The sequence below is a fragment of the Thalassophryne amazonica genome, chromosome 20, assembly GCF_902500255.1.
Source record: "Thalassophryne amazonica chromosome 20, fThaAma1.1, whole genome shotgun sequence".
Taxonomy (NCBI): Eukaryota; Metazoa; Chordata; class Actinopteri; order Batrachoidiformes; family Batrachoididae; genus Thalassophryne; species Thalassophryne amazonica.
Window position 1 is genome coordinate 51,981,111 of NC_047122.1, and position 17,105 is coordinate 51,998,215.

General features: G+C 43.6%; 1 protein-coding gene across 1 annotated transcript in view; it reads right to left on the bottom strand.

The window, feature by feature from the left end:
- pdk4 (pyruvate dehydrogenase kinase, isozyme 4) overlaps nucleotides 1-17,105 on the bottom strand; it is a 46,550-nt gene that overhangs the window by 18,617 nt on the left and 10,828 nt on the right. The window contains exons 3-4 of the mRNA XM_034161230.1: nucleotides 8,618-8,689; nucleotides 847-1,031 (exon numbers count right to left, since the gene is read on the bottom strand). Of these exons, the coding sequence (XP_034017121.1) occupies nucleotides 847-1,031; nucleotides 8,618-8,689 (257 nt within the window). The remainder of the gene's footprint in view (nucleotides 1-846; nucleotides 1,032-8,617; nucleotides 8,690-17,105) is intronic.

The following is a 17,105-nucleotide window of genomic DNA, read 5'->3' on the forward strand; positions in this document are numbered from 1 at the left end:
AGCCACTGCAATATGTAGTGAGAAATCTGTTATATGCAGATTAGTACAAAATGTGGGTCAAATTACATTAAGTGGGAATTTCTTACATTTTTATTACATGATGCAGTGTTATAACGTAATGCATTACACATGTTGCACCCTCTATAACTCTTAAACATCTGCAAAATGTAATAACTTAATTTTCACTTAACTATGTAATAACACCCATAGTTTGTAATAATCCGGAACACTTTGTAATAGCCACTACAATATGTAATTTATTATAAAAAGTGGGGAAATTGCATATTGCATCCAGATTATTCCAAATATGGGTGTTATTACATAATGAAGTGAAAAAAATTACATCTTTCTGAGTTATTTCATAATGTGGTGTTATTGCATAATGTATTACATGTGTTGTATCATCCATAACTCAAACATCTGCAAAATGTAATAACTTAATTTTCACTTCATTAAGTAATAACACCCATATTTTGTAATAATCTGGCACATTTCATAATAGCCACTGCAATATGTACTTTATTACAAAATGTGGGGAAATTACATATTATTATTATTATTATTATTTTATTATTATTGCATAATAAAGTGAAAAATATTACATCTTGATGAGTTATTCCATAATGTGGTGTTATTGCGTAATGCGTTACACATGGTATACCATGCATGAATTAAATATCTACACGAGTACTTCAGTGTACTTTATGTGATGACAGTAATGCACATACTTTCATTCTGCTACTAATTGTATAACTAAGTCACAGAGACCAGTTGCAGTACTGCAAAAACCTATTAATTTTTGAATTTCATTAATTGTAGCTGATAATCACTGAGTGCTATACTGACTGTGCTGGTTCATGAGCATGCGTGTGGAGATGCGACTCATGTAGAACCGGTCCAGGAAATACTGAACATTCTGGTTTGTGACAGGATCCACTCCAAAGGCCTCCTTGTATTCCACCACACCCTGAGCCATGGTGGGCACCACGTTGTTGTGTCGGTTACGCATGTTCACCAGAGTCTGTGTGAAGCTGGTGGCAAAGACACGAAAGATGTTTGCGGGCAGCCAATATCTTATATCTGTTAGAAGATTTTTGCAGGGATTACTGCTATATTACAACAATTAATGCAGAACAATCTGTGTGCAAAGGAAGATGAATGTTTTGCAATGGAAGCTGTGGATAAATGGAGCAGATGGCGTCATGAACATTTACATTATACAGTTTCATTAACATGAAAGATGTAACTGCAGTTTTGTTGAAAAAGAAAAAAAATGTTTTCGGACTTTACCACTGAAGACTACTGCACGTTGTATTAATATGAGCAATTATTATTTATTATTATTACTACTATCAACATCATCATGCCAATAACACTATGTAACAAATTTTTATTTTTATTTTGTTCCTGGGTACACAGCGTGTTTTCCTAATCTGTTATGCCTTAAATAAATAGAAAATAGCTGTTATTCCACAGAAATTTTGCTTCTGTGATCAGGACAATGATATTTTGAAATTTGTCGGTTTTCAAGAATATTCTCGATTCGCCTTCACTGCTACTGAGTAGTCTTCCAGAATATTCTTTAACTGCTAGAACTGTCCAGAATTTTCTAGAAGTTTACAGAATTATCTAGAAATTTCAAGAAACTTTTAGAACTTAAAAAAAAAACAAAAGAACGTAAAAAAAAAAAAAAAAAAAAAAAAAATCAAAGTTTGTGCAAAATGTAGTCATTTTTCCATAGACTTTAGACATAAGAAGTTGAAATATAACACTTAGAAGCCAGGAACAAAAAGTGTGTTACATAGTGTAATTTGAACGTTTATTGACAAACTGCAAGGTGGCACAATTCAATGTTCTTGCCAGGCTTGGTGAGTAACAGATTACACATAACTGGGATAATGTACCTTTATTACACTATAGCTACAAAGATCAAAATGTTGGAATCTGACTACAAATGCATGTTTTTTAAATGGGATCTGTACATACAACACACGTCAATATATTATGTCTTAGTGAGTGGAAAAAGCATTAAACCATTATTAGATTAAAATCTTCATGGAATTCACATAATTACTTTCTTTCAATATTTATTTCATTCATTTAAAAGAAAAACAGAAAAGCAGAAATGAATATATTACAAGACATTGAATGAAAAGGAGCAGAGGGAAGAACAAGTCTTTTTACAATACAATCTTTCAATTTTAAGCATCATTATTCAACATTAACAAATTACATTTTTTGACTTTGTCACATATCACTGACTTATTTCATAATTTTAGCCATTATTTAAAAGATTACATTATTAACAGATTACATTTTAGACTGTCACAACCCACTGACTTATTTCATAGTTTCATACTTACTTAATACATCTAGTTTAATACCTTTTTTAAATAATTTATGCGAGCTTGATTCTTTGATTTCTTTGTTGAGGTTGTTCCATAATTTTACTCCATTAACTGCAATACTCCATTCCTTTACTTTGGTTCTGAATCTTGGTTTTCTACTATTAGTTTATTTCCTACCAGACTTGATCCCATATTTGAAAAATAATCATTAAACTCATTTGCAACTTCTTTTATGTCATATATCTCTTTATTTTCCTTGACAAAGTAATTTGGAAAAGTTGATTTCGCTCCATCACTTTTAATCACACTATTTATAATTCCCCATGTTGCCTTTATATTATCTTTACTCTTATTTAATTGTTCACTATAATCATCTTTTTTTTGTTTCCTAATTATTGTCAATAGTTTATTTTTATATTTTTTGTATCTGTGTTCTGTTTCATTTGTTTGCATTTTTAAAAAGCACCTATATAAATAGTTTTTCTTTACACAAGCATTTTTTATTCCCTTAGTCAGCCATGGTTTATTTACTCTTTTCTTACTAAATTTTATTAATTTACAGTTTTTATTATATGATTTCATCAGTATTTTCATAAATTAATTATATGCTACATTAACGTCGCCGACATAAACTTCTTCCCAATTTTGATTTTTAAGGTCATAATTTAATGCCTCTAAGGCTTTTACTGACTTATCTCTTTTAAAATTTATAACAGTTTTTTTCTTGTACCAATTTTTGTATTTAAATATTGAAAAAACTGGTAAATGATCACTAAGATCTGTCATCAAGATCCCATTCTTAATAATTTCATCTGTTCTATTTGTGAATATATTGTCAATTACAGCTGCACTTTGCGATGTAATTCTGGTTGGTTTTGTTATCAAGGGGAATAAACCCAAACTATACATTGAATGCACAAATCACTTGTTCTTTGGCAACTGGAGCTTTCTATATTAATGTTAAAGTCTCCACACATAAAAAGTGTTTTGTTTTTGATTTGATGGAATCATTCTATTATTTTATCTGTAAATTTCACAACGCAAGAATCTGGTGCTCTGTATACACAACTGATTAGAATATTCTTAGATGTTTCATGTACAATTTCCACTGTTACAATTTCTATGACATCATCTATAATTGTCATTTCTTCTACAATTGTACATGTACTTTCCTCTTAAACCACAGGGGCATTTTGGTTAATTACTTTACTAATGTTATGACATCCAACAGAATATATAAGTGAATACAGTGGACATACTGTGTGATCAGCTAATGTGAGATATAAGCCTGTTGACATTTTCAAGCCTTCAGTAGGTTGATGCTTTACCAGAATTTTGTTTTCATTTAAAAAAAAATGTGAACCAAGATTATTTGTCCTTGTAAATTTAGCCTTTTTAGCAGGTACTTAGTAACTTTATTGAATTACTTAAAAAAAAATCTTCATGAAAATCCATCAGGATTTTATTGTAATGTGACATTAAATATTTTATGAGTACGACTGACGTATTCTGACAAAATAACCAAAAATAGGTTAATGACACAACATGTCAACACTGTGTGACTGGCCAAACTTACTTGAAAAATAACTGCAAAATTACAAAATTACTATCCTCATAAACCACGGGGGCATTTTGGTTAATTACTTTACTAATGCTATGACATCCAACAGAATATATGTGAATATAGTGGATATACTGTGCGATCAGCTAATGTGAGATATAAACCTTTTGACATTTTCAAACCTTCAGCATGTTGACGTTTTACCATAATTTTGTTTTCATTACCAAAAAGGGAAACAAGATTATTTGTTGTTGTAAATGTAGCCTTTTTAGCAGGTATTCAGTCACTTTAATGCAGTGGTTTTCAAACTGTGAGCCCCCCCCCCCCCGAGGGGCGCCAGAGTTCTTCAGGGGGGTTGCAAAAAAAAAAAAAACAACTGTAAATACTGTTAACCAACAAAAGAAGAAGGGGAAAAAAGGAATGTCAGGAACAAAGTGGATAAATTTTTAGTGCGTAAATCTACCAGTGAGAAGACAGAGTTTGGGGCAACCAAAAAAAGAAGAAAATAGAGGACGATCTTCGTTTGCTCCTCTCCACAGTGCATCCCCGCATCAGCCGGCTGTGCGCGTCAAAGACCCAGACTCAGTGCTCACACTAAACAAAGGTGAGACTAGATGAGAGACTAAATATATATAAAATTTTAATTAATATTATTTATGCTAAAATGTGTTAGTTATATCAACGACATTTAAAAACACGCAGAGATGTTTAAAGAAGACCTGCATTGAAAAAAATGCAGTCAGATGTTTTGGACAAAAAATGACTTACATTTACACGAGATCCTTCTGAATGTAGTAAAGTAAATCTGCAAGCCCAGATCTGTCATTCAACGGAGAAATCTTCATTTGAAAATGACAAATTTACAGCTAACATTTAGCCCTCCGCAAACTGTCCCTCTCATCATGGACGCTGCGGAGACATCACGGACAAGATCCTCTCCCAGCATGCATTGCGCCAATTGTAATTTGTGGATTTACGTCAGTTTGCATCTGCACCTTTTTCTTGTCTTATATGGAAGGACCTACTTTTTTTAAAAATTCATATTGTCTTGAGGCACGTTTGGTGAGTACACATTTCTTTTATTTGTGCTTGAAAATTATTTTGGGGGACTTTTTCATACGCCCGTTTGATTGAGTGGTGTCGCAATGAAAATCTACTGTCTTTCGCCTACAGTACCATCGCGGGGGTATGGAGGCGAGACCCGCAAAGAATCCGAGTCATTAAAAATATATAAACCTCTCTCAGCGTCCATGGATCTCTGGGGCTCCGATTGCCGAGACGTGCGGTGCTGTGGATTTTGCCGCAAGAAGTCTGTCCTTGCAGCAACAGGTGTACCGGCCGCTTCGCATTAAAACAGCGAGCGTAATCTCAGGACTTGTGCCAAGTGTGCTGCAGCTCCATTCAGTAGACAGAGAGGTGATGCCGGTGTTGTGCGCTGAATCTGGCACAACACCGGCTGCAAAGCAGACACGGGCGGTGTGAGTGGCCCGCGTCGGCGGTTAACGAGCTCGGTAACGAGCCCGCAGACTTAATAAGCGCAGCGGAGGCAGAGAGCGGGAGAGGAAGAACGGCGCCTGCTGTCGATGTCGCTGCTGATCTGAGCACACAGATCTGTATCTCACATCATTGCAGCTTACTTTTGGATGTTGAAACCAGGACGTGTATAAGTAACATTACTAACAGATAAAATCAATTTCAATGCGGGATCGGACTGAAGGCGGGAGCGAGTCGTCTTGTCCCTGACGTCATGGAAATGATACGGCTGTACAAACTGTTTTCACAGAGGGCTAAATTTTAGCTGCAAATTTGTCATTTTTAAACGAAGATTTCTCCGCTGAATTACAAATTTGGGCTTACAGATTTACTTTACTGCATTCACAAGGGTCTTATAAATACATATCAGCTATTTCTTTCTGAAATCTGACCACATTTATTTCAATGCAGGTCTACTTTAAATGTTAAAAAAAGATATTTAAAAATATGACAAAAGGTAAAAATAGAATAGAAACTTTTTTAAAAATGTTTAAAATGTTTGAAAAGGGTGTGAAAGAATAGAAAGTTCTTTAAAAATATGTTTAAAATGTTTACAAAGGCTGTAAAATGTGTAAATGCATAGACAGCACTTAAAAACACACGAATACAGTAGTGTTCAGAATAATAGTAGTGCTATGTGACTAAAAAGATTAATCCAGGTTTTGAGTATATTTCTTGTTACATGGGAAACAAGGTACCAGTAGATTCAGTAGATTCTCACAAATCCAACAAGACCAAGCATTCGTGATATGCACACTCTTAAGGCTATGAAATTGGGCTATTAGTAAAAACAAGTAGAAAAGGGGGTGTTCACAATAATAGTAGTGTGGCATTCAGTCGGTGAGTTCGTCAATTTTGTGGAACAAACAGGTGTGAATCAGGTGTCCCCTATTTAAGGATGAAGCCAGCACCTGTTAAACATGCTTTTCTCTTTGAAAGCCTGAGGAAAATGGGACGTTCAAGACACTGTTCAGAAGAACAGTGTAGTTTGATTAAAAAGTTGATTGGAGAGGGGAAAACTTAGACGCAGGTGCAAAAAAATTATAGGCTGTTCATCTACAATGATCGCCAATGCTTTAAAATAGACAAAAAGACCAGAGACGCGTGGATGAAAATGGAAAACAACCATCAAAATGGATAGAAGAATAACCAGAATGGCAAAGGCTCACCCATTGATCAGCTCCAGGATGATCAAAGACAGTCTGGAGTTACCTGTAAGTGCTGTGACAGTTAGAAGACGCCTGTGTGAAGCTAATTTATTTGCAAGAATCCCTGCAAAGTCCCTCTGTTAAATAAAAGACGTGCAGAAGAGGTTACAATTTGCCAAAGAACACATCAACTGGCCTAAAGAGAAATGGAGGAATATTTTGTGGACTGATGAGAGTAAATTTGTTCTTTTTGGGTCCAAGGGCCGCAGACAGTTTGTGAGACGACCCCCAAACTCTGAATTCAAGCCACAGTTCATAGTGAAGACAGTGAAGCATGGTGGTGCAAGCATCATGATATGGGCATGTTTCTCCTACTATGGTGTTGGGCCTATATATCGCATACCAGGTATCATGGATCAGTTTGGATATGTCAAAATACTTGAAGAGGTCATGTTGCCTTATGCTGAAGAGGACATGCCCTTGAAATGGGTGTTTCAGCAAGACAATGACCCCAGGCACACTAATAACCGAGCAAAATCATGGTTTTAAACCAACAAAATTAATGCCTCGCAGATGTGAAGAAATCATGAAAAACTGTATTTATACAACTAAATACTAGTTTAGTGATTCACAGGATTGCTAAAAAAGCAGTTTGAACATAATAGTTTTGAGTTTGTAGCGTCAACAGCAGATGCTACTATTATTGTGAACACCCCCTTTTCTACTTTTTTTTTTTACTAATAGCCCAATTTCATAGCCTTAAGAGTGTGTATATCATGAATGCTTGGTCTTGTTGGATTTGTGAGAATCTACTGAATCTACCGGTACCTTGTTTCCCATGTAACAATAAGAAATATACGCAAAACCTGGATTAATCTTTTTAGTCACATAGCTGTTGTGTGGGCCGCTGAAGAGGAGGTACTGCTGGCCCACCACCACCAGTCGGCGCCCTGCTTGGAGTGCGGGCTTCAAGCATAAGAGGGCGCCGAGACAACAGACAGTGACAGCTGTCACTCATTTACACCAGTTTTCACCAATCACCACCTTCCCTACAAAAGCCGGATTATTACTCCACCTCCTCGCCGAGAAATCAGCTACCGTTCAAGGTAATTCTCTGCAAGTCATACTGTTTTGAGACTAATTATTGTTCTGTGTGCAGCCGTACTCCTGAAGTCTGTAATAATTGGATTGGCGTGCAGTGAGAGTCTGCGACGTCTTCGCCTCTCACTCCGCCTCTCACTCCATCCAAGGAGCAACTGTCAGGAGCTGCACGGGTGATTCTGTATCAGAGGTGGAGGTTTTCCCTCCCTGAAGACCTGTGGGTGAAGGATTACTGGGTGTGTGGATACACACTCACCATTAACTGTTTTCATCTTCTGCCAGCAGTACCAGGGTCTGCAACAGAAGACGGTGACCACCTGGGGACTCAGGACTTGGCGTCTCCGGTGTTCTTCAGGCCGTTGGTGGTGGAAGCTGTGTGGGTCCCGGCTCTTCGATCGCCAGAGGTCTCCTATCTTCGAGCCTGCCCGCACGTCACCTTGTGTTTAATTGGCATTATATATTTTTGTCTGTATCCAGTTGTGCGTTTCACAACATTAAATTGTTACTCTTTGTCTTATCCATTGTCCGTTCATTTGCGCCCCCTGTTGCGGGTCCGTGTTACGACACCTTCCCAACAATAGCACTACTATTATTCTGAACACTACTGTATATTTAAAATGTGTTTTAACGTGTTAAAGAATAAAAAGAAACACACAAAGATGTTGAAATTTTGTGTATGTGTCAGTGTGGCGGGGGGTAGCTATTCATTTGTTCTTTGGGGGAGCTCACTCTCCCACACTTTGAAAACCCCTGCTTTAATGGATTACTTTTTAGGTAACCTCTCAACCCATGACAGAATAATGGGATGTGTTGGTTTTTACTCATTAATTAAACTAACTATTGTCAAAATAAATAAACAGACAGGGCCACTGATGATTTCAGATGCACAATACAGTCAAATTAGCAAATACTAATAATTTACTTACTTTTTCAAGACATCCATGTCATCTGGATCTTTCTCTAAAAACTCTACAATCTCCAGCAAACTTAGTGAATACCTGGTCAACACAGAAAGATCAGTTTCAGGACAGGAACACTTTGCACAGTGCATTGGAATGATCAAGTTGTTGAACTTCTTGCAAAGGCTCATGAGGGATGTAAGTACAAAGCAGAAGAAACACTCTTGCTTGCTTTTCCACTTTTACCTCAGACTTTACAAAATTAAGGCCAGTGAACTCAGACGAGACATTCTCGCGCACTCTCGCTGCAGAAAATGTGGGTGAAAGGTGAACGGCAGTGTGCACATGATTTCAACTTGCTGACTTAGTCTCTCATCGGACATTCCTCACGAAATGGATCACAACTGCTAAATTTATTTCATGACTATAACAAGGCATGGTCACCTCTAATACTGTCACCTTCTTCGCAGACAATTTTAAAGAGCTGTGTGCAGTAGTGAGGAGAATGCCTGCCGTGTTGTGCCTGACAACGCAACAGTGAAGATAAACATGATCAACATGTTGGAGTCAACGGTGTAGAAGAAGAAAACTGGCTGATTTTGGAAACAAGAAGTGCAGGAAAAGTCGAGATGTGGAGATAAAAGGCAAGACAATGGCTTTATTTCAAGACCGGTATTAAGAGAATATGAAACTCAAAACCCTGGTGTGACCCAGGAGTATGAACAAGTAGTGCACCATCATTGGATTGACAGAAAAATAAGCATGAACTTGATTAATGACCTCTAGCAAGGAGGAAATGAGCTACCAACATATAAGCCTGGGTTCAGTTGCCAGCTACCAACATATAAGCCTGGGTTCAGTTCCCAGCTACCAACATATAGGCCTGGGTTCAATTACCAACATATAGATCTAGGTTCAGTTCCCAGCTACCAACATATAAGCCTGGGTTCAGATCCTAGCTACCAACTTACAGACCTGGGTTCAGTTCCCAGCTACCAACATATAGACCTGGGTTCAATTATCAACATATAGGCCTGGGTCAGTTCCTAGCTACCAACATTTAGGCCTGGGTTCAGTTCCCAGCTACCAACATATAGGCCCGGGTTCAATTACCAACACATAGGCCTGGGTTCAATTCCTAGCTACCAACATATAGGCCTTGGTTCAGTTCCCAACTACCAACAAATAGGCCTGGGTTCAAGCCCCAGTCACACAACCCGTTTGCATCCTTGTACAACCCCAATTCCAATGAAGTTGGGACATTGTGAAAAATGTAAATGATTTGCAAATCCTTTACAATCTATATTCAATTGAATACACCACAAAGACAAGATATTTAATGTTCAAACTGATCATCTTTGTGCAAATATTTGCTCATTTTGAAATGGATGCCTGCAACATATTTACCACTGTGTTACATCACCTTTCCTTCTAACAACACTCAATAAGTGTTTGGGAGTGTTGTGTGGGCCGCTGAAGAGGAGGTACTGCTGGCCCACCACCAGAGGGCGCCCTGCCTGAAGTGCGGGCTTCAGGCACGAGAGGGCACCGGAGCATCCGGGAGTGACAGCTGTCACTCATCAACAAGCACCAGCTGTCACTCATCATCACCATCACCTCAAAAGCGGGGCAGCAACTCCACCTCGCTGCCGAGATATTGTCTACCCTATAGGTAAACCTCTCAGCTGTGATTGTGCCAAAACGCACGTAATTTTCTGAGTCTTTGCAGGAGTACCTGAGGATCCTACTTGCAGCTGGACGCTGAGTTTGGGAAGCGTGACGAGTGACGGACTTCACTCCACACGTCAAACTAAGAGAAGTAGCTCTCAGGCTCTGCATGAACCGTGTTACTGTGTTTGAGGTGGAGGTGTTTTTCCCACCTGGAGAAGAACTGCTTTTTGCTGACTGTTTACTGGGTGTGTTTTCACACACTCACCCTTAACTGTCTTTCTGCCTCCTGCCAGCAGTACCAGATCCGACAGTTGGAGACGGTGGCCACCTGGGGATTCAGGACTTGGCGACTCCAGTGTGTTCTAGATCCGGTGGCAGTGGAAATCGTGTGGGGCCCGGCTCTTCTCTGGACGGTTGTCTCCTATCCTCGAGCCTGCCCACACGTCACCCTCGTATATTTGACTGTAATCCAAATTCTGCATTTGTCTGTATTTCGTTGTGCACGTTTCACAACAGTAAAGTGTTGTAATTTTGACTCATCCATTGTCCGTTCATTTACGCCCCCTGTTGTGGGTCCGTGTCACTACACTTTCCCAACAGGATATCTCAGCCAACGTCATGGATTCCGAGGGGCGTCAACCATCTGTTGAACAACCAATGGAAGAGCAGGGTGCACAGGCGCCAGCGGGAGGCGTGGTCAGTGAGTTGCAGCAAATACTCACCACCTTCATTGCTCGGTTGGATCTAATGACCGAGCAGAATATTATTCTCAATTGCAGGATGGAGGCTCTCACCGCACGGGTGGAAGCGCACGCACAGGGTGCTGCTGCAACTCCTCCTCCTGCTGTCCTGGTGCCGAAGATAGACATTCCAATGGTCGCTCAATGAACCCCCCCACCATCCCCTGAAGCGTACATAAGTCCCCCGGAGCCGTACGGAGGCTGTGTAGACACATGCGCAGACTTCCTGATGCAGTGTTCGCTCGTCTTTGCACAGCGTCCCGTCATGTACGCGTCAGACGCCAGCCGGGTGGCTTATGTGATTAATTTGCTTCGAGGTGAGGCACGCGCCTGGGCTACGGCGCTTTGGGAGCAAAATTCACGGCTCCTAACAACTTATACTGGGTTTGTGAGGGAGTTCAAAACAGTCTTTGATCACTCAAATAGAGGCGAGACCGCTTCAACAGTGTTGCTGTCTATGAGACAGGGGCGTAGGAGTGCAGCCGAGTATGCAGTCGACTTCCACATCGCGGCTGCGAGGTCCGGATGGAATACTGCTGCGCTCCGCGCCGCCTTCGTAAACGGACTGTCGTCGGTCCTGAAGGAGCACCTGGTGGCTAAGGATGAGCCGCGGGATTTGGACGGGCTTATTGATCTTGTTATACGATTAGACATTCGGTTACAGGAACGCCGTCGGGAGCGAGACGAAGGATGTGGCCGGGCACGCGCCGTCCCTCTCCCTTCCGGGTCCGAAAAGGTTCCGCCTTCCCCACGCTCCACAGCCTCAGTGCTCCGTGTGGTAACAGCTCTCCCTGCTGACGATGCTATGGACACGAGCAGGGCCAAATTTAGAACTTCTAATAGACAGAGGAGACTGGCCCGCGGGGAGTGCTTTGTCTGCGGCTCGAGTGAGCATCAGCAGAGAGACTGCCCCAAGCGGTTAAACACCAACGCCCGCCCTTAGAAACTGGGCTAAGGGTGGGCCAAGACATTCACGTGGGACACACACGCATTGCTGCACGTCTCCCAGTTACAATCCTGAGTGGGGATTTAACCCTTCAAGCCCCAGCACTGGTGGACACGGGGTCAGAAGGGAATCTGCTGGACAGCAGATGGGCAAGGGAAGTAGGGCTCCCTCTAGTGGCGCTCCCTTCACCATTGAAGGTGCGGGCACTAGATGGCACCCTTCTCCCTTTAATCACACACAAGACACTGCCAGTAACTCTGGTAGTGTCTGGGAATCATCGGGAGAAGACTGAGTTTTATGTGACTCCTTCTACCTCCCGCGTGACTTTGGGCTTCCCTTGGATGGTAAAACACAATCCCCGGACTGATTAGCCGTCTGGGGTTGTGGCTCAGTGGAGCGAAACCTGCCAACAAGAGTGTTTAGGATCCTCGGTTCCCCCCGGTTTGACGGCTAATGAGGAGGCTAAAGTCCCCCCCAATCTGACGGCGGTGCCCGAGGAGTACCACAATCTTGCTGACGTCTTCAGCAAAGATCTGGCACTCACTCTTCCCCCACACCGTCCGTATGATTGCGCTATTGATTTGATCCCGGGCGTTGAGTACCCGTCCAGCAGGCTGTACAACCTCTCACGCACAGAGCGCGAATCAATGGAAACCTACATCCGGGACTCATTAGCTGCCGGGCTGATCCGAAATTCCACCTCCCCGATGGGTGCTGGTTTCTTTTTTGTGGGCAAGAAAGACGGCGGACTCCGTCCCTGCATTGATTACAGAGGGCTGAACGAGATTACGGTTCGCAATCGATACCCGTTGCCCCTGTTAGACTCAGTGTTCACACCCCTGCATGGAGCCAAAATCTTCACAAAGCTGGATCTTAGGAATGCGTACCACCTGGTTCGGATCCGGAAGGGAGACGAATGGAAGACGGCATTTAACACCCCGTTAGGTCACTTTGAATACCTGGTCATGCCATTCGGCCTCACTAACGCCCCCGCAACGTTCCAAGCTTTGGTTAACGACGTCTTGCGGGACTTCCTGCACCGATTCATCTTCGTATATCTAGACGATATACTCATCTTTTCCCCGGATCCTGAGACTTATGTCCAGCATGTATGTCAGGTCCTGCAGCGGTTGTTGGAGAACCGGCTGTTTGTGAAGGGCGAGAAGTGCGAGTTCCACCGCACTTCTTTGTTCTTCCTGGGGTTTATCATCTCCTCCAACTCCGTCTCCCCTGATCCGGCCAAGGTTGCGGCGGTGAGAGATTGGCCCCAACCAAGAAGCCGTAGGAAGCTGCAACATTTCCTCGGCTTTGCGAATTTCTACAGGAGGTTCATCAAGGGATACAATCAGGTGGTTAGCCCCTTGACAGCCCTGACCTCCTCCAAAGTCCCCTTCACCTGGTCGGATCGGTGCGAGGCCGCGTTTAGGGAGTTGAAACGCCGGTTCTCGACTGCACCAGTCCTGGTGCAGCCCGATCCTAGCCGCCAGTTCATGGTTGAAGTGGACGCCTCTGACTCAGGGATAGGAGCCGTGTTGTCCCAGAGCGGAGAGTCCGACAAGGTTCTCCACCCATGTGCCTATTTTACACGCAGGTTGACCCCGGCTGAATGGAACTATGACGTGGTAAATTGGGAACTCCTCGTGGTGAAAGAGGCTCTTGAGGAGTGGAGACATCTGTTGGAGGGAGCTGCGGTGCCATTTACGGTTTTCACAGACCATCGGAATCTGGAGTATATCAGGACCGCCAAGCGACTGAACCCGAGGCAAGCCCGCTGGTCACTGTTCTTCGGGCGTTTTGACTTGCGGATCACCTACCGCCCCGGGACCAAGAATCAAAGATCTGACGCCTTGTCCCGGGTTCACGAAGAGGAAGTCAAGACCGACCTGTCGGATCCACCAGATCCCATCCTACCCGAGTCCACTATTGTGGCCACCCTTACCTGGGACATGGAGAAGACCGTCCGGGAGGCCCTGGCACGGAACTCGGACCCGGGAAACGGCCCGAAGAACTGTCTGTACATCCCATCAGAAGCCAGGGCTGCAGTCCTGGACTTCTGTCATGGTTCAAAGCTCTCCTGTCACCCAGGGGTGCGAAGAACCGTGGCAGTGGTCCAGCAGCGCTTCTGGTGGGCGTCCATGGAGGCCGACGTCCGGAAATACGTCCAGGCCTGTACCATCTGTGCCAGGGGCAAGGCAGACCACAAGAGGACACAAGGACTTCTCCAGCCGCTTCCGGTACCTCATTGCCCCTGGTCCCACATCGGCCTGGACTTTGTCACGGGCCTCCCGCCGTCCCAGGGCATGACGACCATCCTCACAATAGTGGACCGAGTCTCCAAGGCGGCCCACTTCGTGGCCCTCCCGAAGCTCCCAACGGCCCAGGAGACAGCAGACCTCCTGGTCCACCACGTCGTACGTCTGCATGGGATACCAATGAACATCGTCTCTGATCGTGGTCCCCAGTTCTCAAGTGTGGAGGAGTTTCTGCAGGGAACTGGGGGCCACCGTGAACATCTGGCCTGGATCGAGTACGCGCATAACACTCCCCGTTTGAGGTGTGTCTGGGGTATCAGCCCCCGTTGTTTCCCGTTGTGGAGGGAGAGGTCGGTGTGCCCTCGGTCCAGGCCCACCTGCGACGATGCCTTCGGGTGTGGCGCACTGCCCGTTCTGCCTTACTGAAGGCCCGGACGAGGGCTAAGGCCCATGCAGACCGCCAGCGTTCCCCAGCCCCTGCATACCAGCCTGAGCAGGAGGTGTGGTTATCCACGAAGGACATACCTCTCCAGGTGGACTCCCCAAAACTGAAGGACAGATACATCGGCCCCTTCAAAGTCCTCAAAGTCCTCAGTCTGGCCGCAGTGAAGCTCCAACTCCCAGCTTCACTGCGGATCCACCCAGTATTCCACGTCTCCAGACTCAAACCATACCACTCCTCACCCCTCTGTGTTCCCGGACCGGCACCGCCTCCTGCCTGGATCATCGACGGGGAGCCGGCTTGGACAGTGCGCCGGCTTCTGGACGTCTGTCGAAAGGGCCGGGGATTCCAGTACTTGGTGGACTGGGAGGGGCATGGACCTGAGGAACGCTCCTGGGTGAAGAGGAGCTTCATCCTGGACCCGGCCCTCCTGGCCGACTTCTACACACGTCACCCCGACAAGCCGGCTCGGGCGTCAGGATGCGCCCGTTGAGGGGGGGTCCTGTTGTGTGGGCCGCTGAAAAGGAGGTACTGCTGGCCCACCACCAGAGGGCGCCCTGCCTGAAGTGCAGGCTTCAGGCATGAGAGGGCGCCGGAGCATCCGGGAGTGACAGCTGTCACTCATCAACAAGCACCAGCTGTCACTCATCATCACCATCACCTCAAAAGCCAGGCAGCAACTCCACCTCGCTGCCGAGATATCGTCTACCCTATAGGTAGACGATATCTACTCCGGTGGCGACTCCGGTGTGTTCCAGATCCGGTGGCAGTGGAAATCGTGTGGGGCGCGGCTTTTCTCTGGACGGTTGTCTCCTATCCTCGAGCCTGCCCACACATCACCCTCGTATATTTGACTGTAATCCAAATTCTGCATCTGTCTGTATTTCGTTGTGCACGTTTCACAACAGTAAAGTGTTGTAATTTTGACTCATCCATTGTCTGTTCATTTACGCCCCCTGTTGTGGGTCCGTGTCAATACACTTTCCCAACACTGAGGACATTAATTGTTGAAGCTTTGTAGGCTGAATTCTTTCCCATTCCTGCTTGGTGTATGACTTCAGCTGTTCAACAGTCCGGGGTCTCTGTTGTCGTATTTTGCGCTTCATAATGCATCACACATTTTCAATGGATGACAGGTCTGGACTGCAGGCAGGCCAGTCTAGTACTCGTACTCTTTTACTACGAAGCCACGCTGTTGTAACACGTGCAGAATATGGCTTGGCATTGTCTTGCTGAAATAAGCAGGGACGTCCCTGAAAAAGACATTGCTTGGATGGCAGCATGTGTTGCTCCAAAACCTGGATGTGCCTTTCAGAACTGTTGGTGCCATCACAGATGTGTAAGTTGCCCGTGTCATTATTTATTTATTTCGGAATATGTAACAGGCCTGAAATGCAAGAATGAATGCATATTAACAAATGAAAAAACACTGACCACACAAATTATGTAATACCTTGCATTCAGACGGTCTGCAATGAAACAGAATTTGAAGTAAACATAAAACTTACTGCTCGTTTTTTTTTAAAATGCATTTTCCACACCATTTCAACTATTTCTAATTTGGGGTTGTAGATTTCATCTCATTATATGTTTATACCAATCATTAGCTGCTGCAAGAAGCATCCACTGTTATTAATAGGAAGCCCACTAACTATACTTGTAATGAAATGTATTTTATAATAAAATCACTTTGCTTTCAAGGCGACTGTAACTCAACATCTGTTTAATAGAAGAAAAATAAAATAGTGTGCACAATCTATTAAGGTATAAAAGCCTATAACAGAAGAATCACATACTAATATTTGAACTGTGTGGCTGATAACCTAAAGGGAAAATCATAATGCCATCATCACTGTCATCTAATCAGTGAGTGCAGAGTGCAGTTTGGAGGTTATATCTTAATGGAACAAAGTACACTTTACAACACCGTCACGTTCTCATTTCAATCAATCAATCAATCAATTTTTTTATATAGCGCCAAATCACAACAAGCAGTTGCCCCAAGGCGCTTTATATTGTAAGGCAAGGCCATACAATAATTATGTAAAACCCCAACGGTCAAAACGACCCCCTGTGAGCAAGCACTTGGCTACAGTGGGAAGGAAAAACTCCCTTTTAACAGGAAGAAACCTCCAGCAGAACCAGGCTCAGGGAGGGGCAGTCTTCTGCTGGGACTGGTTGGGGCTGAGGGAGAGAACCAGGAAAAAGACATGCTGTGGAGGGGAGCAGAGATCGATCACTAATGATTAAATGCAGAGTGGTGCATACAGAGCAAAAAGAGAAAGAAACAGTGCATCATGGGAACCCCCCAGCAGTCTACATCTATAGCAGCATAACTAAGGGATGGTTCAGGGTCACCTGATCCAGCCCTAACTATAAGCTTTAGCAAAAAGGAAAGTTTTAAGCCTAATCTTAAAAGTAGAGAGGGTGTCTGTCTCCCTGATCTGAATTGGGAGCTGGTTCC